Below are 24,833 nucleotides of genomic sequence, written 5' to 3'. Positions count from 1 at the left end.
TTCCTGAAGAGTAGGAAAATGGATTGTTTAGGCAATTCGTTATTTCAAAGAACTTGCCCTAAATTACTCTTAATTAGTTTTGTGGTCAAATAAACACGTGCACCACTATTGGTGCAATTAGGATTGCCATATAATTTATTCCAATTAAGCCAAAAAAAAATGATAAAACAGTGGGCTGATGTTACTATCTATATCTTGGAAAAAATAACACCCCCAAACTCCCAAACTCCAGTAGTTCTTTCCTCCTGCTCCCACAACAAAGCACCATCAAAATCAGAGCCAACATTAGTGACTCTTCACAAAGAACTCTAACAGAAAAGGCTTGCCCCGGCCTGTCAGTTTTCCTCACTCTTATGTGCGCTAAAGCAATCGTTCTGAGCAGCAACACTTTGCATGGCAACATGATTCCTCCTCATTAATGTAAAAGGTCATCTGCACACTCCGGAGAGAAAAGGGAAATCCAGCACTTGCTACCATTTCCGTGGGAAAAAAAAATCATATCTTGTTATCGTGGGCTATTATCATACAGCCTGTTTTATTGCTAATGTCGCACCTCGGAGAAAATTGGAAATCACTATGGGTGGAATTAGAACCCTGGCAAAAGCAAAGAATGGGCCCAGAAGAGAAATAAGGACGTTATTTCAAAACAAACTGAGAGAGATGCCCACTTTGCAAACTTCAGCAAACGGAGCTCACGTTTATTAACATTAAAGATTAAAAAGACGTGTATGTCATAGGTCCAAGAGCTAATTTCCACACAAGATAAGAGATGAGAGGACTAGAAGGTATTCAGTTACCCTGAGGGCCACCTTCTAAGAAAAGGCTGGGGTATGGAGCGTCATTGCTGCTTCTAAGTGTTTCCAACACAGCACTCTACCTGGTAACAGCCCATCTATAATTTCTCACAAATCAACATTCATCCTGATCTTTTCTCCCCTTCCGATGGCTTAGAGAGGCTGGGCAACATCTATTTTCACAAGGCTTCTGCATCTGGGCACCGGTACTCACTTGGAACCCATGTGCCTAGTGATTCTAGAAGGGAACATGCAGTGTCCCCATCACCCGCTAAGGTCATTTAAAACAAACCCTCTGGCCTTGCACCTCTACATTGCATGGCTGGGCAGATCCTTCAGCTTTTTCAGGGGAAAAAGAATCCAATAGATCAATAATTGCCTCCTCAGAACTCAGGATAATATCAGAAGTCCTAGGATATATGATTAGGGACAATGCCTGTGTGGCCCTATGCACACTCTATATTAGAAGCCTACAGAAATACCCCGGGAAAATACAGAATATGTGAACTGTCTGGTTTATGTATTTTTCTGATTTCAAATTAGTAATTAACTAAGGGAAAAAAAATAGGCTGTATTTTATGCTTCTGCGTTATTTACTTGGGAAATGTAATCACAGAATCACTTTAGCCTCTTATGCCTTCTACAGAAGTTGTAATATATGTTTATCTGTAAACAGAATGGTACACAAGGAATTCTAGTGGCTGATTGATAATCTTAAGACAGTGTTATTCTAAGTGTCTACTATGGTTTGAAGGGAGCTGTTTTTAATCTCTTAACCCCATCACCGTGTGTGTGTGTGTGTGTGTGTGTGTGTGTGTGTGTGTGTGTGTGTGTGTGTGTGAACATATACTCACTCATGCATGTGAATGCAGGCCAGGCATGTGTGTGGAGGACAGAAGATACTTTTGAGTGTCAAACCTTGCCTCTCACCTTGTTTGGGGAAAGGTCTCATGTTGTTTATAGCTAAGGGTTTCAGGCTACCTGGTCCTCAAGCTTCTAGGGGTCGCCCTGCCTTTGCCTCCTGTCTCACTGTACAAACACCGGGGTTACAGATAGCTACCATACATAGGCAGCTTCACACCCGGTTCTGCGGAACCTAACTTGACCTCACACTTACACAGTGAGAGTTCTCCCCACTGTGCCATATCCCCAACCAGTAGTTTTGTTGTTTGCTTGTTTTTTACTTTAAAACGGATTATCTAAGGGGCTGCAGAGCTAGCTGGACAGTTCAGAGCACTCACAGCTCTTGCAAAAGACCCAAGTTAAGTTTGGTATTTTCAGCCATCCACCCACATTCAAGGGTTCACAATGGCCTGTAACCCCAGCTCCAGAGAACAGTCACCGCCGTCCAGTCTCTGTGGGCACACACGTAAACATGCAAGGGGCTATACACACAGAGACTCACATACATACCCATGAATAGAACTTTTTTTTAAATAAAAGACAAGTGGCTCAGAGAAAGTAAAGTTAGTGTCCACAAAGAACAGTGCCACAGGGAATGACAGAAACCGCTCTTACCTCTCCATCTGGTCCCAGGGCAGGCTCCCCTCCCTCTGCATTCTCTTCGGCCTTCTGCAAAACAAGAGTCAAGTGTTATGTACACATCAAAAATGCAGGACAGGAATTAATTCATGGCGACTCCCATACGTAATTTTCATTGCCATGCTCTGTCCTGACAAACAGAGCAAGTGCTAATGCCCTTCATCCTTGTTTCTCTTGGCTGAGACAAAACATGCACGGTATTAGCAACTTGTAGCGAGTCACTCAAAGCCAGATGTGACTCAGGGCCTGCACCCTGGAGACCTGTGTGGACTGCATCGTTAGAGACCCACAGAGCTTCAGACATGGGCACCATCAAGACAGAAGGCAGACTCAGAAACACTTTCTCGTGTTTGCACTGAAGACAAATCCTGACATAATTAGTTTGACTTTCCTATTCCCTAAGCTAGTTTTCATCAGCAATGAAGAGCGGCATTCTAGAAACGTCCATCAACCAAAAGCTCGGAACCGCTCCTCAGTCATAAAAACACAAAACCAAACAAAATTCCGTGAGTTCCCTGGGTGCTTTCCATCCTACCTAATTGGCTTTCATAATATATAGTATTTCCATGGCGTGTATGTGGGGGAATTGATGTGTATCTACTGCGCTCTCATGAAAAATTCCATCACCTACCATTGTTTAAATATTGCAATGCCTTTGCCCATTAGCCTCTCTGGGCCTCAAAGACAAAGAAATGAGAAACTGGGATGATACCACACTAAACAGACCTGAGTCCGTCTGTAATACAGACAAAGTAGTCAAAATGTCTTTCATTTATTTACAACCCCTGTCTAACAGGTAACATATTTTATAGATACAGAATCTCTATTTTAAAATCATTACTAAAGGCCTTGCTACTTCCATGAAATAAAACCTGGGAGAGAAAAGCTACAGTCACTTACCACACCAAGCCATTTAGGAAAACAAACTTTCTACCCTAGGACTCATTAGTTAAGGAAAATACAGACGATAATATGGAGTCGATATTCATTCTTTTTCTTAAGACATTCTGTTAATACTTTTATCTCCTATGAAACTAATGATTCTCTTTACGAAGCAAGACAATACTGAAACTGTCGAATGTTAAAAATCTAGCTGAAGAAGTCCCATAAATGTGTGATTTTTTTAAAAGTTTTTTTCAGTGTAATTTATAACTTTCTAACCAAATACACTCTCTGTGACCCATTCACAGGCATGCACACACACACACACACACACACACACATGCACACACACACACACACACACACACAGAGGAAGTAAGGGAAGGAGGGAGGGAGACAGACAGGCAGACAGAGAGACAGATATGGAGACATGGATGCAGACAGACAGCAGCTGAGGTTGGGGAGCGATAAAGTCTAAACAACAGAGTTTTTACCAACGATTAGAAGAATAAAGGCTCCTACGCTTAGACTTGCCCAAGCCTTATTTTCTGTAGCAGCTCAGGAGACTGATACAGGAAATCACACTCATGGGCTTCCCACCAAGCACGGGGAGACATTCCAACAGTGACAGAAACCTTGTGTTCAGGAAAGAAGCCGGCCTGCTACCAGCCACTGAAGGTTCCATTTTTGGAATTCTCGAGTACTGTATACTCCAGAGATGGTTTTAATTAATGAGAGAAAGTCAATTAATCCCACCATTCTTCCCATACAAACCAGAAATGAGCTACAGATTTGGCCAACAAAGGAAACCAAATGAGACAATGAAAAAGCCAATTTGAAATAGCGAGCAAGTAGAATTGGATCGCCATTTCAATGAACAGTGCGTAAAAAAGCTTGAGGCGCCATAAATGAGCAGAATCTAAACCATTCCACAAGCATACTATGAATACGCTGTGAGTTAGCCAGAGTATTATCTAAAGCCTGCCTCAGGATCAGACCCTTCGATTGCTTGAAGTCCCCTAAACTATCTTTTTTAAAAATATCACTAGACATCAAGGCACAAAGTACTATTGTAAGTCCATCTACCCCTTGGTCTGGGACTAGACAAGTTGCGTGGGAATCACATCTCTGCCTGCACATGAGATCTCAGCTTCCTTTTACCTTAGTTTCCACTGCAGAACTGGATTGCTGTTTCGACTTGCTCAGTACTGAGTTCACACGATACCTGACAAAACCTCTTCCATAGCTCAGGATCACGAAGGGTGGTAGGTCAAGAGCTACTGCTATGCTTGTAACTAAGATAGGCTAAGGCACTCTCTGAAAACTGCCTCCTAAGGCTACACAGCCAGGAGCTTCTCTGTGTTCAAGGAGAGTTTGTGCTGACAGGGTGCCCAGCACTTAGGAATCACCAAAGGAGCATTTAGCAGACAAACAAAGCATCACTGTGAATCACTGAGTAATTCATATTATTGTCATTGTTATTGGTCATTATTTTTATTACTATTATTGCTGTCACCATTGCAATTGGGAGGCAAAATATTTTTCAAGTCATAAAATGGTTAAGAACACGCACACGTACAGTTCATCATTGAACTAGGGTCCTCGGTCCCCTCAATCATACCCACCCACTCCTTGGGCCCGATTCTGCCACAGGATTATAAGACACGAAAGCCAGGTGGCAGTCTAGTCTACCGAGAGAGCCGCCAGCCCTTCTCATCCTGTCCTGGGCTCTTGGTGTCTATGGACATTCAGAAATCCATGTTCTCCCACCAAACTCAATTCAACACAGAAAAGAAAAACAAAACACCCTTCCCCCTTTTCACTAGATGTCCAAGAGATGTCACTTTTGCATCTCTGGGCCCTAGGTGAGACAGCTTGGTGATATGTGGCACAAGTGACCGTATACCCCACCTGAGAAACGTTCTCACACAGTGGTCTGTATCATGAGCCACCAACACATGCTCTAATGCCACTGGCTGGTGCCTGCATTTAACCCCATTGATTGAAACAAAAGATCAAGCTAAAACACTGTAGTCCATTCATTTTAATCAAGGCCAAAGTAACCCTGTACTGGCTTTTTCCTATCTAACAAAACACTGCAAACGAATTACACTTCTGTGGGGATAAAAGCAAAATAAACCTGTCCATGGCAGGGGATGCGTGTGATACCAATTACTCCTAACTAAAGACTACTCGTTACAAGAAAAGTACTACAACTCAAACGGATTTGAGGGGGTCACAATTTCAAAGGCCCATGTCAACTGACATTCTCCACTTCCGAATGTTCGCAGACAAAGGGGATGACGTAGCTTCCACTCAGAAAGCTTGTAAAATGAACAGGGGAGCAGCCAGAGGAAGGACTTCAGGAAACAGAAAGATGTCAGCTAAAATGAAGAAGGCAGACTTTCGGTGGGGCAGCCTGTTTAGATCACAACATGGAGGCTGCCTTGTTTTGTGAGGAAACAGCTTTATGCCGAGTATTTTACAGCCTGTGTTATAAAAGGATCCATTTTCTCCCCCAGCAGGTATTTGCCACAGTGCGCTGGAGCAACGTCCAAACATGTGGGTACCTTAAGGGCTCACTCTGCTTTTCTGGAAATGAAGCTTTCAGGAACCACTTGGCTTATTTTTACTGTCATTTAAGTGGGCCTCTGAGCATGGAGACAGGTGCTCAGGCCGTAAAAAACAAATGCCCAGGAATACCAAATTAGCAGGCATTTGAACATTGCCTGGGTCCTGTCCTACAGACAAAGCCAATTTGAACTCAGGTAACTGGTCAAGCCGGTTAAACAGGACTTAAATTCAAACTGGTTTCACCCATTTTCCACAATGAACTGATCAAATGAATCTAATCACTGAGGCAGAGGGCTCCCAGCTCTCCGGACAGCCCTCACACCCATGGACAGCTCTCACACCGGTGGCCTGGGCAAAACCGAGTAAGCAGTGTTCTTTCACCTAGGGAGCCTTGGAAGGAAAAGCTGCAATAAACTATTGCTTAGGAAAACAGAAGAGATCGAATAATTGGAAGAAGCTGTGAGCAACTTGAATTTACGACAAATGTCTAATGACATTATTATTTATCATACCAGCTGGCTTTGGGGGTTGTGTTTAATATCTAAAAAGGTTAAAAACCACGTTTCCAATCACTGTATGGAATAATGCACCAGGTCAGGGATGCTCTCCCTTCCATGTATAAGAGCCTTGAGCCGTACTTCTAAAAGTGGATGGGAGGTAGGTAGGGGAAAGGAAAAGTGAGTGAAAAGACTTTAAAAATAGATTATATTGAGGCCACTCAGACTCAGAAAGGTGAAAACGTCCATGTCTTCCCTCACACTGCAATCCTTGCTTCTAACACGAATGAAGGTCGTGTAAATCCAGGAGTGGGAGTTGGGCTAGGCCGTGAAACTACACAGATGGAGAGAGAAGAACAAAAGGCCCTGAGGACGGACTCAGAGTGCGAAGAAACTCACAGCACACAAAAACAGAGGGGAAGCTCTATAAGGAGTGGGAGGGGGCAAGGGTGACGGGAGAAAAGCAGGGCCCAGGAAGAAACAAGACCAAATCTTGCATGAGAAACACCATAATAGGTCTAATGTTCTGTACCTCAGTAAACAATAAAAGGAGATAAGCCAAGCCTGTGGTGAAAGCACCACCTGGCAGTGCTGTGCATGAGCTAAGCGAGTGGCCATTAATCTCACGGGTTTTCAAGACCTATCAAAAGCCTACAGCCAATCCTGCATCTCCACTCGTGTACATCCCGAGAGGTTGAAGGGATAGCTTTACATTTAATTTTTGCTCGCCGTCAAATAGTTCTAGATGCTGAACCAAGACGACTGAGCTAAGCTCCCTGTGCCTCTGTCCAGAGCTTCTAGCCACAGCTTACACAAACACTGCACCTAAAGCGCTAGGAGAAATGACCCCCAGAAAGCTCTCCAAAGTAGACGCCCTGCGAATGAGAAAATGCCCTCTGCAGGAGCTGCTGGTAAGCCTCTTGGTCAGCAGGGTCTACCAAAATAATAAATCCTCACTTCCTTTCTACATATCCTAACAGCCAAAGAACCTCTCGCTACCCTAAAAGATTTCCTCTTACATACAACCGATCCTCAGTTAGGGGAAAACAGTAGCTGGCCCTGCTGGTTCCTGCTGGTAATCCTGGCACTTAGGAGTTAAAGATCAACATCATCCCGGTCATTGCAAGGCCAGCCTGGACCGCATGTGACCTTGCGGTTTAAAAAATAGAAGAAAAACAGAAAAAAGAAATGATCAATGTATTCAACATCACAAAATATGCAATCAAGATTAAAAAATGGTCTTTTTTTTCATTTGTCATATTAAAAAAAAGTGTGAGCGTGAGTGTGCATGCGTGTGTGTCCATGAACCACAGCACATGTGTGGAGGTTAGCGGACGACCTTCAGGAGTGAGTTCTTTCCTTCCACCATGTGGATGCTGAATTTCAAACCCAGGTTAGTCCTCCGGCTTGGGGCCTTAACCTGCGGAGCCTTTTCCCCAGTCATTTTCAAAACCAAACAATCCGATGGGGAAACTACCATTCTTTCAACACCATTCTATCCGTTTATCACAAAACACCTTGATGTAGCAACCAATATTTACTGAGTATTACCGAGTGCCAGCAAGTGCTTTAGATCAAGTTTCACATCAGACCTGCAGGACAAAAAGTCTTTCTACCCCTTTGTCCTGCTTGGCTTTTATTGACTACTTGACATAACTTAGCTGGGGAGAGGGAGTCCCAGTTGGGAGACGTCCAGATCAGAGTGAGGCTCCTATCTGTGAGACTTTCTTGATTGACATGAGAAGGGCCAGCCCACCCCAGGAGCTGCCATCCCTGAGCAGGTGAGACTGGCTGAGCGTGAGCAGGTGAGCATGAGGGCATCGTTCCTCAGGCTGTGCCTCGAGTTTCTTTCTTAAGAGTTCCTGCCCTAATTTCCTTCAAGGGTGGGGTGTCGCCTGAATGTGTAAGTGGAAATAACCCTTCCCTCCCTGAAGCTATGTTTGGTCCTAGTGTTTATCACAGCAACGGGAATCAAACCAGAACTGACCCTCCTGGTGGATAATAGAACACTCGACAATACATCTTTTACTGACACACCCTACAAGAGACTAATAGCAAATTAGCATGCAAATATTTTCTTATGCAGCCCTGAATTTTAAAGGCTCCTCCCTATCATGATGAGGAGGTTTGTCCCGTGTGCAAACCTGTTTGTATATGCTCGTTGGTTTCATCTGGCTCCCTCCCCCAGCCCCCACTTTGTAGCCACCTGTGGACATCTGAGAACACCTTGGTAGAGCAGAGAGCACCCTCAAGGTCATAGTCAATGCTCGAAGCAGCATTCACCCAGAAACACAGGGCTTGCTTTCCCACAACGCACTAGCTCAATATTTAAAACTTATCTCTCTCTGACCTACCTGTAAGTGCAGACGTAGAATTGACTTTTTTTTTCTCTCTTCCATTTCAAGGCCAACAAAGAAAGACCAGGCTGAGAGTGAGAAGATTCTACGTGATTTATAAACATACACTGCATAGAAATGCACCAAATGGAGAAAGAGAACTGAATTAACGAGGTCAAGACAGGTTACAGGAACCAACCCCGCTATCCATGAACAACCCTGAACAGCAAATTCTCCAAGAACAAGCAAAGGCCCCGTGACGCTGGGTGAATAAAATAGAAAGAATAAGAGAAAAGCCCAACTCGTTACTAGTTTAACGCTGGAAACGGAGAGTGATCCTTATCCAATCAAACCTCAAGGCCAGTGACGCTTCCCTTTCTTTGCCTACATCTTTACTGCAACCAGAAGCAGCCCAGGGGCTATTATTTCACTGAGTAATGAAGGTTTTCTCAAAATAAGGAACGCATTTGATGCCTTAATTTTCAAGATTATAAATGGGAACACCATATTATCTGAGGCTGCGGGAAAACACCGTGCGGGCGGGGTGCACAGTCTACGGCCGACAATGGGGAGACCCTGGAGGGCACAGTCTGTAGCTTACAGTGGGGAGACCCTGGGGGGATACTGTCTGCAGCTTAGAGTGTGGAGATGCTGGCTGGGGGGCACTGTCTGCAGTGTAAAGCACTGATGTTCCCTCCACCACAGAGAGGCTGGAACAGGTGACTCTCAGTCGTTCACACTGATGGAGGGGGGGGGGAACTACAGGTAGCACCGAGGGTCAAATAACCAGCTTTTAAATGTATTGCCTTCCTTTGAATGTTTCAATAAAGAAACATCTGGAACTGGCTACCTTTTACGCTGAGTGGTCTTAAAGCCCAGAAAAAGAAACAGAGCTCAGGAAGGATGAGAAAGATCGTGTTTTTCCTCATCCTTCCCCTTCCCTCTTTCCTTTCCCACGAATGCATCCCACGTTCCCTGGAGTGATATTCTAGGAAGGAAACAGAGCCCCACCTTCCACCTTAGTCTCTAAAGGCAAGGGGTGTTGGGTGCTGGCTGTCCTAAGGGCTGGGCATAAGCGTTCTTCACAGTCATCAAGTGGGACAGTCATCAGGAGGAGCTGCTCAGAGCTCTCCGTGGACCGCTACTGCTCTGCTATCCGATATTTCTCACCTCCTGTTTGACTTCCAGTTTCCCTTATCATTCCGCACAGCTAAAGCCACTACTTTAGGTAACGTGCTTAATTAACGTCTACATCACTTCTTTCCTCCCTAGCGCACTCCCGAGGCTCCTGTCTAAGCGCCGGCGAACGGTCACATGCAATAGAAAGGAGGACTATTTACAAGGAGCACAGCCAGCCATCTGCAGGTCTGACCGAATAAGCAGAACCCTGAGAAGAATGGCAGCACAGAGCCCCGCCCTTCACCAAGCAAAGCAAAGATGCAGGCGTCATTATCACCAGGCCATCGTTTCTTTCTTGGCCCGTGCTGATGTGACTGATTCCACGGCAGGAATCTATCAATTATAAAGCAGAAGCTCAACTCTACGCCATTAGCTTTTAATCACGAGGAGATAGAAGGGGAGTCTAATGCTGGAAACACCAAGAGTGACAATCTTTGCTGTGCACAGCCCCAGACCAGGGAAAACGGCAACTGTCCTCCCTCGGATGGATGGGGTCTGCTTAGCGTTGTACCTGTTTGCCTTGGTGCCCTTTTACCAGCTCTGAAAGTTACCTTTCAAAACCGTGAGTGGGGAGCTAGAGTTCTGCGAGGTCTGTAACACTGCACTTGACAAGAAAATGAGATCCTCCTCAGCTATAAAACGTCTAAATCCAAAAGCAGAGTCATCCCTCCCCCAACGTCACAATGAGACGAGCTATCGCATAGGGAGAAAATCAGGTACAAGAAGGCACCTTCTCCATCACTTATTCCTCCCCCTTAATTATAAAACAGGCACGAGAATTCACAAGCCATGAAATTCATTATTATTTTTTTTTGAAACAACATTCTGTTCAATTATTCAGTGTGGAGAGTAAATGATTAAACGCTCCCAACCCTCCGTTTTCACAGTTCTAATGAACGTTTCCTGTTGACGTTTGTACCTGGCCTAATCAGATGCTGCTTATGTACACAAAATGCAGCTGCCTGTGCCTCAGTGTCCATCAGGCAATGGTTCCAGGAGACCAAAGTCTCTGGAGACCAAAATCTGAAAGAGGTGCAGGTTTCCCGGGCAAATGTCACAGCGTTCCCGCGTCACCTCTCTGTATCTTCCGGCACACTTTAGTTACTGCATGGTTACACATGACATCCATGCCACCTAGATGCCGTGTTGTTAGGCTGTCTGGAATGTGGTGGCAGCAAAGTGTCTGCATATTTTCCACATGGAGAATATGCCTTTCATTTAGGATGCTGAGCCCTCTGTCCGTGGGATGCTGACTGGACACTCCGAAGTCCAAGAAAATCCAGAGTTTCTGGTCCACATTTAGCACCATACTGAATGGAGACAGGCTATCCCCAGGGCGGATATGCTACATTTTGTTGTTCCCCTTCTGATGATAAGCAGGCTACATGTGACACAGGACTGCTTTCCTCTATAACTGCTAAAGCTCGTACTACTGTGCTTACCTCACTGTGACACTGGGACAGGGGAAATGAATAAAAACGTCCAGCGTTTCCATCCGCCCAAACAGACTGAGATGTATGTCCAGGGCATCCCAAAGATCTCCCGTCTGCCTTCCCCTAGCTCACGCCTGTCTGTTCACTGCCTTTTTTGGTTTAATTTTCACCCTACTTTCTTAACTCAGTAGTCCCCGTCCCACCGGCATTTAACCTCTAGAGACGCTTACTTGTGTCTGTATTCTTTTTTCTCCTCATGACTAGGTATACTTGGTTTGAAATATTCCACTGCATTAAACAGTAAAAATGTAGACTATGCACTACCTCATTGCGCTAATCTCTTCATACCCTTGTCTCTAACACACCATCTACTTTTAGACCACACTAGTCTAGGTGACTACTGACACCTCCCATAAGTCAGAACTCGTTTTTATCAGAGAGCCGTACTCATCTAAAACCAGTCTTTGGAGCTCACCTTCCTCCTCCTCCTCCTCTTCTTCTTCTCTTTGGCTGCTTGGGCCTGCTTGTGCTCCCAAACCAGGTTGGTCAGATTGGCGACATACTCATCGGTCTGCTGCAATAGGTAGGCCAGGCGTCTGTCTTTCTTTTGGTCGATGAGTTTCCTGTAGCCCTCTTCATCTTCAGCCTGATCAGGAAGGAGAGAGGGGTAACAGCCTGAAGCTCTGACACTCACCGCTGCACTTCACATGCCCCTCTCTGTCCGCCACCTGAACCTGGTAGTGCCTGGGGCCAACAGATTGAGAGCCAGGCCTCGCAAGCTACCACCAGTCTTCTGCAAGTTGGCAAAATATAGATGTGCAACACCGCGGGCCTATGACTGGAAATGTATAGCAAAGTTATCGCACAAAGACCCACTGTGTGTGTTTGATGTGACTAACCCCCATGAGTATGTGATTTGACTAAGCCCCGACTCTGTGTGTGATAGGACTAAGCGTTTTGGGTCCGCTCTTCCGTTTTCTGTGCTTCTGGAACTGTTCAGAATTAACACAAAAATCGATGCCCTGGGTCACAAGCCTCCGTGACTGGAGATACGTCAGTGAGCTCCTGAAATCTGGTACTCTGGGGTAATAAAGCAAGCCCATTACTTCCACCTCAACCTCCCGTTAAGCAACATCATGAGATCAAATGGAAGGAAACTCTTGATGTTCTCTGAGCCATTAGGAGAGCAACATCTTTTGAACACGTCCCCCCAATGAAAGAACATCCCAAAATATTTTTCTCGGATGCCTGGATAAAAGGAGAACACCAGATAGTCTCTAGGAGGTAGCACTATCCCACAAGAGCTCGGAGACTCAGCTGTGGGGTGTCACCCCAGCACATGCGGGACCCATAGCAGCTTCATCACTCAGCCTAGCTGCTGTCTGTGCCGTGAATGAGCTCGGACTCAAATGCTATTATAACTCTAATTGCTTTTGGCTATGGTTGATCTCACTTGAAGAAAGAGTGATAAAAAACTTCAGTTTCTCTATTATCTGTATATTCCATCGTTTAATTGCAAAAATTAATGATTTGCAAATGCCTAATCATTAGTGTCAAACCAATCTGTTGCTGGAGTTCTAATATGGTTTTCCTTCAGTTGAATCAGACAAATTTGCCTGTTGATGGCTCCGTTTCCTGCACCAGACTCTCCCTCACTAGGCAAGGACTTGACAGTATTCTCCGAAACAGAAATGGAGAAAAAGAGGGAAACTAGTGAGTTTTGGAATACCTCAAATAGTGCTTACTGTCTGGGACCCCCAAATTAATGAAACAAAACATCAACTAGGATCATGACAAGAACGAAAGTATCTTTAAGATTTCTAGAACTGTATTTATGAGTGAGGTTTATTCTTATACACTCAGGAATATTCTATCTCACACAGAGCTTTGGGTCACTTATCACCTTTACAGATTTGTTGTTTTTCTAAATTTCATGGTGTGCTTTGTCCAATTCAAGAAACAAATGGTCAATAAAATCCAACACTCAGGCCAATAATACTAATCCACTTGTTCTGCATCTGTATTCCACTAAAAACTAACTGCAAAGCAAGTTATTGTGCAAGTAATTGTGCCAAACAAGCCTTGGGACAACAGACCTGGCACCCAAAAACCTTTCAAATCGACTTAAAAGTCAGTTTTTAAGTTCAAGAACAACTTAGTAAATTTAAGTAACTAGTAAAATTATGAACATCAGGTTGGGGGAGGGGAAAGAATAAATATGAATCTTCGATTCCAAGGCATGACCTTGTGATCTATCCATTCAAAAAAAAAATATCCTAGCCACTCATCTCAAAACATAAGTTTAAAGGACTGCATTTGCCATTCTTCCTGCAAGTCACAGCACTTACCTGTCCTTGAGAGGCTACGTAAGTTGATGATGATGGTAGCCTAGGATACAAAACTAGTATGTTTATGTGCAACCCTGGATTATTAGATACACTGTACAGAAAAGACAAAAAGTTCTCATTCTCCCTCCAGAGATTCAGATACCTGTGAATATGTGAGTGTGTGTGTGTGATATGATATATACGTATATATATGTGTGTGTGTGTGTGTGTGTGTGTGTGTGTATATATATATATATCCACACAACCGATGATGAAGCAGCATACATTGACATCATTCAATATCATATATACATAAGTGTGAATACATATATATGTGTATACATACATATGTATATACATATGTGTGTGTTTGTCACAAGCAGCCTCCTTCTTGCCTTGTGTCCCATTCGCAATGCAGAAAGACGCAAGCAGGGCACCTTCCCTGTCTCCCATGGGGGATGGGACCGGCTTACCATCAGCCTCCGCATTCTCTCCTTCTCGATCCGCTCCGTCTCCTTCTTCTGCTCCCTTTCGGTGTTAGCATGCCAAGTCGCCACTGCTTTGGACAGCTTCTGGATCTTCCCAGCCACAGACCGGTGGTATTCCTTAAAATCTTTTGCATGTTGCAAAATACTGTTCAGGTATTCCTAAAGGATACACGAGAGGGAGAAAGGGCTGCTTTTCACACTCCCCAGTGATGTATCCACCCAACTGAACTGATGGTGTGAGGATGATGCAGTGTATCCTGACGTCATTCAAAGACCACCATCTACTGATGATGGAGGCCCTGCCTAGAGCCTTTGCAGTGCAGTTTACAGGATGCCGGCCTAGTGTGACTGACAACTGTAAGCCTAGAAAACAGTGGCTGCCGTCACTCCTGGGTGTGGATGGATAAAATTGGGAAAAGCAGAGACTGACTGGGCTTTGAGCTAGGGGGGAAAAAAACGACTTCCCTCTTCTGTATATTGTAAGCCTAGGGAAGAGACACTGCCTTCACCACCAGGGTGTGGTCATCTGAACAGGAAGGCCCAAGGACAAAGAATGACCTATAAAAACATCCATGAAAAAAAATTTACAATACATTCTTCTGTCACCCTGAAATAAACATGAGAGTCCTGGGCATTTCCAGTGAAAGCCACATTTCTTCTGCTCTGCCTTAAATCTAGAACTGTGGTGCAAAATAAGTGTACACCAGGCTGAAATCTCCATATGTAATCTGAATTCACAAGGAGGGAAAATACATACCCTACTCACACTAAAATCCGTATTTCGCTTTTCAAAAGGAAACTAAGGCACTAAATTAATCACCATAAAACAATCATGAGACAAAATCAAATCCTACATCAAATATTTTTAATGTCCTAGAAGGGAATGCTTTTGAATATCTGCCCCTGTGAATCCTCCAACTGGGTCCTTCCAGGAGAACAGAACACTAGATAAATAACTTCCTGGAAAGATGGCTTAGAATGTAAGTGCATTTGTTCATCTTATAGAATGCCCAGGTTCGAGTCCCAGTACTAACGCTGTTGATTGAAAACATCTGTAACTCCAGTTCCGGGGGTATCCAGGCTTATTCTGGCCTCTGGGGACATCAGGCATATAAGTGGCATAAAACCATATATGCAAACAAAACACCAAAATCATTTTCTTACCTCGCTTCCTTTTCTAAATTATCTCTCCCCAGAATTTTGCTCTAGGAAACTCACTCATGGCCAACTGAGTCATCAGCTTTCCACAGAACTCTGAGTAGCACATGTGTCATGGGCTAAAAATGACCCTAGTTTAGTGGTTCCCAACCTTCCTAATGGTGTGACCCTTTAATACAGTTCCTCATATTGTGGTGACCCAACCATAAAATTATTTGCATTGCTTCTTCGTAACTGTAATTTTGCTAACACCGATCCAGTTCATATGCTGATGCCCCTCACATGATGTGATCAGGAAGTAGATGGAAGCCCTTAGAAAGAAAACCCAGAGAGCTTTCTTCTTTCTGTCTCCTGCCTTGTGAGAACACAAGAAGTTGGCCACCTGCAGCCTGGAAGAAGACATCACCCCAAGGGGACCGTGTTGCTATGCAGACTTGGCTTTCCAGCCTCCAGCTCTCTGGAGAAACAAACCATTACTGTTGATGAACTACCCAGTCTGGTATTTTGTTAGAGCAGCCTCCGCTGACCACAACTGATGGGTTTCAAGGAAGCTGGGTCCTCAACCTTATCTTTCTACAGCCCCTGGGCTGGTCACTATTATAATGTGACATGAACTAGAGTCATTTGGTGGGAAGGGAACCTCAGTTCAGAAATTGCCTCCCTCTGGCCAGTGAATGTTTGTGGGCCACTTTCCTGATGAATGTGGGAGGGTCCAACTCATGGTGGGTGGTGTCACCTTGGGCAGGTGGTCCTGGTTTGTGTAAGAGAACAATTGAGCAAGTTCTCGAGAGAGACAGCCAGTCTGTCAACAGTGTTCTTCTGTGGTCTCTGCTTCAGTTCCGGCCATGAGTTTCTGCCAGGGCTCCCCAGAAAGATGGACGATCACTTGCAAGTCAAATAAACCCTTTCCTCCCCACGTTGTTTTCTCAGTGTTTTATCACAGTCACTAAAAACAGAGTGGGGTAGTTTCCTATTTCTAAATGATACGTCTGTATTATATAAACTCCAAGCCGCCTTTCTGTTCCATGACCCACTCCAACCCCACCTCCCCTGCACCAACCTTGCAAACATCCTAACCATGACCACTGAACCCTCGGGCCACCTCTGACCAGGAAGAGCATGCAAAGGCCTAAAGACCTGGTGCTTCTGGCGGCGTTTCCTCTCCTGCTCTATCTTCTGCTGCTTCTCCAGTTTCTCTGTCATGCGTGCCTCTCGCAGGGTTTGGCGCTTGCTCCGCTTGTACGCCTTGGAGTTGAGGGCCGTCTCCAGGGTGGTGTCCCTTCGCATGCAGGCCACCACCTCCTGTCTCAGCTATCAGGAGGAGAGTGGTGGTTAGAGAATCCCCTGAATGCAGGCCAGGCCCCGGGCCCTGAGCTCCTAGAGTTTCAGCTCAATGGAACAGAAAGAGGATTTGAGGCAAGCTTCTCAATCCAACTGCAGTTGGTCTATTACTAAAAGCAAGAACCGGAAACTGTAGCCATTTTACACGGTAATTTTAAGGATGGTATAAATTTTCTTTCCACATAATTCATATGGAAAAACAATTATACTATTGTAAAAAAGAAAACTATGAGGATGCTATGTTAGGTTTGAAATAAAGTTATTCACTCAGTTTAATTATTGTAATGGCATTGCTTAGTCAATAAACCCTTAATTTTTTTAACCATCATATTATCATTCTCTTACTGATCTACAAGAAGAACAAGAGAGTTGCTGTCCATTCATGTTCCAAGTACAACAGTAACTCTGACAATGTAAATTCATAGCTTCGAATAAATAAGAAAAATACCCATCTGGCTTTTCTTGCTCTCCAAAAATGATATTCTTTAGTATTGAAATTTTATATTGTGCCATGGACTTGTTTTAGATTAGAATCATATAATGATGTAACCATATTACATACTCTATGATAGTAGGCAGTGGGAACTTGGAGGGATCCATGTTACAATGACGTTCAACTGAACCTAAAATTAGTGTCGGTCACGCCCATCCAGGAAACTTAGTAGATAACAGATTTTCCAGGAAACTTTGTAGATAGTAGAGAGTATCAAACAAAATCCAAGGACCAGCAGGACATGAAGAGAGAGACTCATGTCTCAAACTTGAGAACACGTGCCACTAATTCATTTCCTAAACCTGTATCCAAAATTTTATTCATCCTCTAATTAAGGTTCAATGGAACCTGCAGACTTTTTCTTTTCCTCCTTTGTTTTAAATGAAACCTGTTATCTGCTCTCTCAAAACTCTAGCCAGGTACCCCACCCCCACCCCCCGACACCAGATGCCCTTCCATCAGGTGACACCCAGGAAGTCAAATGTGAACTCTGGTTCATAGATGGTTGCAAAAGAAGCTTTGTGATTTCGGTCGTCAGATCCCCAAACAGACCGAATTCAATACTTCCAGACTGTGTTTCCTCATTAAATGTTCATTCTGCAAGTCACACACTTAAGGCAACCCATGTGACAGAAGATGGGCTCCTTGTCCCCCTGGGCTCAGACAGGCAATCTGTGGAAGAGGGATTAGCCCACTTTGACAAAACTCAGCCAAGGGAAAATTTGCTCTACTCCATTCCAGTCCGTGTCTACTAATTTAGACATCAGAAACTAGATCATTATGCCAGATCTCAATAGTGAGTTCTAGGAGATAGTAACTCCTTCTTAGTCAGCCTGTGGCTCTGACGTGACCAAGTGCCCCCACATTAAGTTTTGTTGAATAATTAAGATATAAGACTGGGGTTTTTTGTTTGTTTGTTTGGGCTAGCGATTAGGAGTGAGATAGACTAACATATTTTTTCGTCTCTGGAGTCATGGCTAACTTTGTACACTTGGGTTTACTAGGAACACAATCTACCACCTCTGTGGTGGTTTTCCTTGGAGTCGTGAAGACAAAGACACAGATCTCCACAATCTGTCGTCATGGTTTTCGTCCACGATACCAGAGTTTGATAACTGATTTTGTACAGTACAGTACAGGAGACAAAAATGTCCTGACATAAAGAAGGGGAGAAGCTGTGCCCTCTCCCTAAGTTCTTGGCTTTATAACAGTATCGAGCAGACTTGAGGAAGCTCACAGGTCACACCTTAGAACAATCACATTGACTTCCTACACCATGGGCTCACTGGGGAAAAGGTATTACCTGACGTTGAAAGTTGAGCAAGCGAAGTGCTTTCAGCTCTACGGTTGCTTTGGTTCGTAAATCTGGTGGCAAGGAGCCAGGCAGACTTTCCAGTTCTTGTATCCTATGAGCTATGCGAGCCTGAAGTCTAGAAGGAAATAAGAGAGAGGGGGATGGGGTGGGTGGAGATCTACATTATGATTTAGTCCTCTATGATCAATAATGCTTAAGGTTTGGCCTCCTGATAAAATACATTCCACACACTGGGAGTCAATTTCTGACACTCGACTAGGTTTTTGGTTTGTTTTTTTTTAAAGAAAAAATGTTTGCAGTTTATTTATTGGAGAAGGGGATATGCATTCTATAGTACATATACGACAAAAACGGACAGCTTATAAATGTCAGTTTTCACTTGCATTTCGGGTTTCAAGACAATGAATGCCTTTACCTGCCCAGCTACCTCAATGGAGCTCCAATGGGGTTCTCAAAAGCTAATCAAGAAAGGGACCCCTTTGAATTCCTAGAGATAGATGCTTCGTACTATCCAACACACCTTGAACTTCTCTCTAGCTTCTCTCTAAGACGTGGAAAGGAACTTCATACTACACTGGGGGGTGGGGAGGGAAGGCGGGAGGGGGATCAGAAGTCCCTGCCTGCTCTCCACACAGAGAGAACACAGAGGCAGTCTGGCTAGCCGCCCAACTCCCAGCCTGCCACTGTACAAAGCGAGGCCACAGTTCTTCCTTCTGTGCTGAGACGAGAGTGATCCAGTAGCTAAAGTGGGGTGGCAAACACAGTTTTAGGAGCTGAGGCCACAGAAGTCAGCCAGCTGAGACATTCCGAGAGCCCTGCCAACCACAACCACTTCCTCTGTGCAGTGCTTGTTTGAGGGAAGAGGACAAGCTGGGCATCTGCAAAAACTCAGGGGCAGCAGTGAGTAGCGTTTCCCAAAAAAGGGATGCTAGGGGTTCTCATTTTAGACACCATCAAAAATATAATTGCAAGTACTTCCTCCTAATGAAGGCAGACTACAGAATGCAAGACATCTCTCTCCAGCCTCTGGCTCGGGCACATACAAACTGGTTTCAAGCCTTATTTTTAAAAATACACACCACTGAAATCTAGTTTTAGAATAAGCGGTCCCCCCTCCCCAGGTTTGGGATAAAACTGAGAATAAGACAGAAAAGAAAGCGACCTTAATAAAAGTAGTAATGAGTTAACCCAGTAAATACTCCCGGCACTAAGTGCATTTAATGAGAAATGTTTAATTCCCAACACACACACACACACACACAGAGAGAGAGAGAGAGAGAGAGAGAGAGAGAGACACAGAAGCACACACTTGAGTATGCATGCGCATGGAAATAAATGCTGCAGTTGACCCCACATGACTAACGAGAAAACTGAAGAAACATGCTGACATCACAGGGCTGGACACGGAGGAACCGAAAACCAAAGCCTACACCATACAGATGGTTACTGTCCAAATGGCTTTTCCATTTTTTACATCTATCTATGTAGCCCCAAGTGTCCAAAAAGGGCAAAAGAAGCCACATCCAAACACTGAATATATGAAGAGAAAAACAAAACACTTAAAGGGCAGAAAAGGTAAAACTCAAGGTTTTAACCCTTAAAACCACTTTGCTTTATACTCTTACTATCAAGACCACAGTGAAGATGGTGTCGCCCACAATTGCACTGGGCAACCTCCTAGGTTCTGTATCCTAGAACTAAAACTACCCCTGTGTACTCTGGTTTGATAGGGCACAGTGGGCCAGGCATTAGACTCAAGGAATGGGGCTTCTGCCTCCATCTTCCAAAGGCTGTAGGCTTGAGAACAGAATGTGACTACAGGACACTTGGGGTGACTGTGTTGAGTTAGACCCTCACTGAACTGGGTGGGAAGTTGGAGGGAAGGGAGAGACATGAGGCCAGGAGTGGGGGCTTAGAGTAAGAGAGTGTGGGTGCCTGGGGTGCTGTAGCACATAGGAGCTAAGGGTGCATGTCTCGCTGTCATGGCTGCTTCAAAGGAGAAGTGATTTATTAGTGCATCTCAAGAGTTCCCAACATATATTCGCCCCCACCCCCGCCCTCTCTCTCCTGAAGTAAAAAGTGCAAACTCCAGAGAAGTGGGGGAGATTTTACAGCAAAATGCTATGCGCTCACTGTGGCGCACGGAGAGGGTGGTAAAGTTATGAGGGTGGGGCGGGGTGGGGGAGGGGTGACAGTCAACTCCTATCTCTGTTGTTGTGCTTAATAGAAATCTTCATTTTAAATAATGCTCCTCTCCTGGACAATTTCATCTTCCCATCAATGGGATTCAGCAGGACGTCTGATAAAGAGAGTCAGGATTCTAAACTTCCCAAGACAACAGCAAGATGCAATCCTGCCCGACTGCAGGAGGCTCATTTAGTGTTCCTCACGAGCACAGAAAATTGAAGCAGAATTAGGTCACTCGGGTTTTTCATACAGACTGAAGAGTAAATCAAGAGGGGTTACTGTTCTGCCAAGGCAAAGAGTTCCATTAAAGGCAAGAGATATTTGTTCAGGTCCAGGGGAGAAGTTTATGATTCCCGTAGGAGAGTTATTTGAACAGAAAATGACACTGGTGCATTTTGTCCCTTCAAGGAGCTGAGTGACACTTTACAGAGCAAGGGTGAGAAAAAGGGTACTCTCTTTCCGTGTGACTTTGGTGACTCTCTTGGCATAGCGGTTACTGGTGATTCCTGAAAAGGAGTTTCCAGGGTTGTGATGGAGATGAGGGCAAGACAAGAAAACACACACACACACACTCACACTCACACACACATATGCGAACACATAACATGCACACATGCACATGTACACACTCATGCACACACGCTCATTCGAGTGCACACACATGTGCATGCATGTGTGCACGTACACACACACGCGCACACACTCATATACACACATACACATGCACACACAGGCACATGGACATACACACACATACATATGTGAACACATACACATGCACACCATGCACACATATGCGCACATGCATTCAAGTGCGCACATACATGTGCACACACACATGCGCACACAGGTACATGGACATACATACACACACACACACACACACACACACACACAATCTCCTAACCCATTTCCATACTCAATTCTGTTTTGAGACCAGAGACCTGATGTAATTCAAAACTGCCTTTCTCGAATAATCCCTTCTAAGTGTGACAGACATCCTCCATGCAAACAATTGCTTACACAGACCTAGTTTATACGTCAGTGTGTAAGCTAGTAAAGTATTCTTTAATTGAATATGGAAAGAAATGAAGTTGGCTATAGTAAGAGTCAAGAACTGGCGCCCAAAGATTGGGGGGCGGTGGGGATAGGGAGCTAGTGCAGCAGGTAAAACTGTCTGACACCAAAGAAAGAAGAATACATTTCCATTAAAAATGATAAGAGTCAAAAGGAAATGACCCAAAATAAAGGGGTAAGAAATGCTTTCAAGCCCAGGGCTGTAGAGATCTGAGGCCAGGCAGAGTGTACACAGGCAGAGGCTCACTTAAGCTGCAACCAAAAAAAAAAAAAAAAAAAAAAAAAAAAAAGATTCTGAGTTTATGGCAAACCAGGAAGAGCGGCCAACTGGCTTAAAGAAATGTAACTTCCTAATAATTTCCTTCCAATTTTTGCAGACAAGGACTGTAGCCAATGAAATGAACATCTGTTGTGGAGTTTCTGTTACATGATATTTTGCTTTGTCAGAGCCCATAAAATCCCAAAAGAGAGCTGTTAGGACCTCACTCAAATCCTTAGCCAGGTGAGAGGGTGCAGAGGCCAGGCAGAGTCTAGGGATCATGTAGAAGTCTAGGGAGCTTAGCCCATCAAAGGGAGCAGGAGAGAAAGATCCTCATAACTGCCTTTTATGAGTATGTAAGAGACTTAATGTAACCCCCTCCGATGATAAAGTTAATCTCTGCGGTTGAACAATGTGTCTTTATCCAGGCAGAAGTCAGCTATTGTTCCACGACTAAACGAGATAAGGCACGCCTCTGAAACGCCGCCAGCACAAGTCCATTCTTCTCCAGATGGCCATGGGGAGATGTAGGCCAAAGGTCCCACCAGGTTTTTGGCAACCCCCGAACCATACAACTTCAGCTTTACCACAGTGGACACATTTATCAAATAATAACATTATGAAAAAAAATCTCTTTAGCTACATTCTGATTTTGAGTTGTTTGTTTTTTTGGGATACATCTCACTATGTACCCCAGACTAGCCTTGATTTCATGATTCTCATGCCACAGACTTCCATACACTGAGATTATAGGCGCACATCACCCTGTACAACAGTTTAAAGGATAGTGGTAAATGTCATTTTTATTAAAATAGGAGGGGCTGGAGAGATGGCTCAGTGGTCAAGAGCACTGGCTGCTTTTCTAGAGGACCCGAGTTCAATTCACAGACCCCACAGGACAGCTCACAACTGTCTATAGCTTCAGTTCCAGGGGATCTGACAACCTGACCCAGGCATGCATTCAGGCAAAACACTAACGCACATAAAATAAAAATAAATGAATTAAAAGAAAAAAAGAGCTGGAGAGATGGTTCAGTGGTTAAGAGCATTGACTGCTAGTCCAGAGGCCCTGAGTTTAATTCCCAGCAACCACATGGTGGCTCACAACCATCTGTAATGGGATCCTGTGCTCTCTTCTGGTGTGTCTGAAGACTGGGGACAGTGTACTCACATACATAAAATAAATAATTCTTTAAAAACATAAAATAAAATAGGAGAATGGCGTTAGTGAAATGGCTCTGTGAGGGTAAATGTTATCAAATTTACAACTCTGGGTTTAATCTCCAGAAACCACATAACAGAAGGAAAACAAAAAACAAAACAAACAAAACAACAACAAAAAACCCCTGACTCCCACAGGTTTGTTGTCTGACCTCCACACTTGTGAAGTAGCTCAGATATGCCAGAAATAAATAAATAAATAAATAAATAAATAAATAAATAAGTGAATAAATGCAATAAAAATTTAATTAGGAAGATCATATAGGTCACAAACGTTTTACACACTGAAATAGGCTACACCACACTATTTAATACTTTGGAAGACAATCCTTCAAACTCATGCTTCTTTTTTTTTTTTCTTTTTTTCGGAGCTGGGGACCGAACCCAGGGCCTTGCGCTTGCTAGGCAAGCACTCTACCACTGAGCTAAATCCCCAACCCCAAACTCATGCTTCTTAAAATGGCATTAAAATGAGATTATAGGAGAGCCCTGTCATTAAAATCCTGGCACCAATGAGGACAAAACAAGTTTGGAGTCCACAGAGCAGTTTATGTGCACAAATGTGCACATGCGTGCACACGTGCACACATACAAGAGGTTGAGAAGGAGAAAAGGCCAGTGTTACATAAAATATCTAGGTACAGAGAATGTCCTCTGAGGGTAAACTGCGTGAGCTAACAAAGCTTCTGGCTTCTTTGCACCTCCTGGGCAGGGCTAAAGCAGGGTAGATTTTATAGGATATCCATATAATCCTGCTCTTTTTTATAACTGACCCCTGGCCCAATAACTACTTATGACTTCTTTTATTCAACAACATAAAGAAGATATTGCATCTGATGAGCTCTTCTGCCCTGGGTATCCTTATGTCTGACTTTATGATACACAAGTTTTTGTCCAAAAGTCTGTGCTTCTCACCAATGATGGGTAACTGGCCCTGATGCTCAGGGTGCATGACAAGCTGAGAGTGACAGAAGAAATGCTCCCAATGATAACTAGCAACAGAAATAAGAAAGTAAAGTCATGTTTCCACTCCAAAAAGGTGACCCACATCTATTACCTGGTTACTGGGATGTCCCCAAAACAACTCTGCAAACAGTTATATTGTATTTAGTTCGTAACAAGCTACAAGCCTTTTAATAAAAATTAGGATAACACTTTTAAAGAGAACCGAAACACTGCTTCCTGGCTAACACTCTCTGCAATTTTTTTCCCATCTACTTTCCATTTAATTTAAGAATACTGGGAGAAGGATTGATACCAATATTACTGAAACCTTACAGAACACATCACCTTTCCCAACTCAATGAGAAAAGACTCTAACATTCTTAACATAGAAGTCACAGAAAAGTAATGTAACCTTCCCAGGACAATAGAGCTGTTCCTGACAGAGCACGCTCCCTGACAGGGCACAGAACTCACCTTAATTTCGTTTCATCTTAGTTCTAACTGCACTCAGTGTTTCATGGTTGTTAACCATTGACTTGAAGGATCTGCTAAGTAACAAAGTAACATCTGTGGGCCAAATCTTGTCCCTAGTTGCTTCTCTAAATAAAGTTTTACTGGAACAAAGCCAAGACACCACCATCTATTGGTGTTTTCCCACAGAAAGGACAGAGCTGACTATCCGTGCCTAAGACATATGGCCCTGTAAAACATTAGATGTTTTCCATCTGGTCCTTTACAGGAAAAGTGTGCCAGTGCCTAATTTAGATACAACTGTGTCAAATCAG

General features: G+C 44.0%; 1 protein-coding gene across 1 annotated transcript in view; it reads right to left on the bottom strand.

Annotated features, from left to right (window-relative positions):
- Nucleotides 1-24,833, bottom strand: part of Smarca2 (SWI/SNF related, matrix associated, actin dependent regulator of chromatin, subfamily a, member 2) — a 149,014-nt gene that overhangs the window by 107,383 nt on the left and 16,798 nt on the right. Inside the window, 5 exon segments of the mRNA XM_032891750.1 lie at nt 2,313-2,366; nt 11,713-11,883; nt 14,038-14,211; nt 16,348-16,521; nt 18,348-18,474. Of these exon segments, the coding sequence (XP_032747641.1) occupies nt 2,313-2,366; nt 11,713-11,883; nt 14,038-14,211; nt 16,348-16,521; nt 18,348-18,474 (700 nt within the window).

The sequence above is a fragment of the Rattus rattus genome, chromosome 2 (assembly GCF_011064425.1).
Source record: "Rattus rattus isolate New Zealand chromosome 2, Rrattus_CSIRO_v1, whole genome shotgun sequence".
Classification (NCBI taxonomy): domain Eukaryota; kingdom Metazoa; phylum Chordata; class Mammalia; order Rodentia; family Muridae; genus Rattus; species Rattus rattus.
The sequence above is the reverse complement of the archived record's forward strand: the minus strand, read 5'-3'. Positions and strand labels throughout refer to the sequence as shown.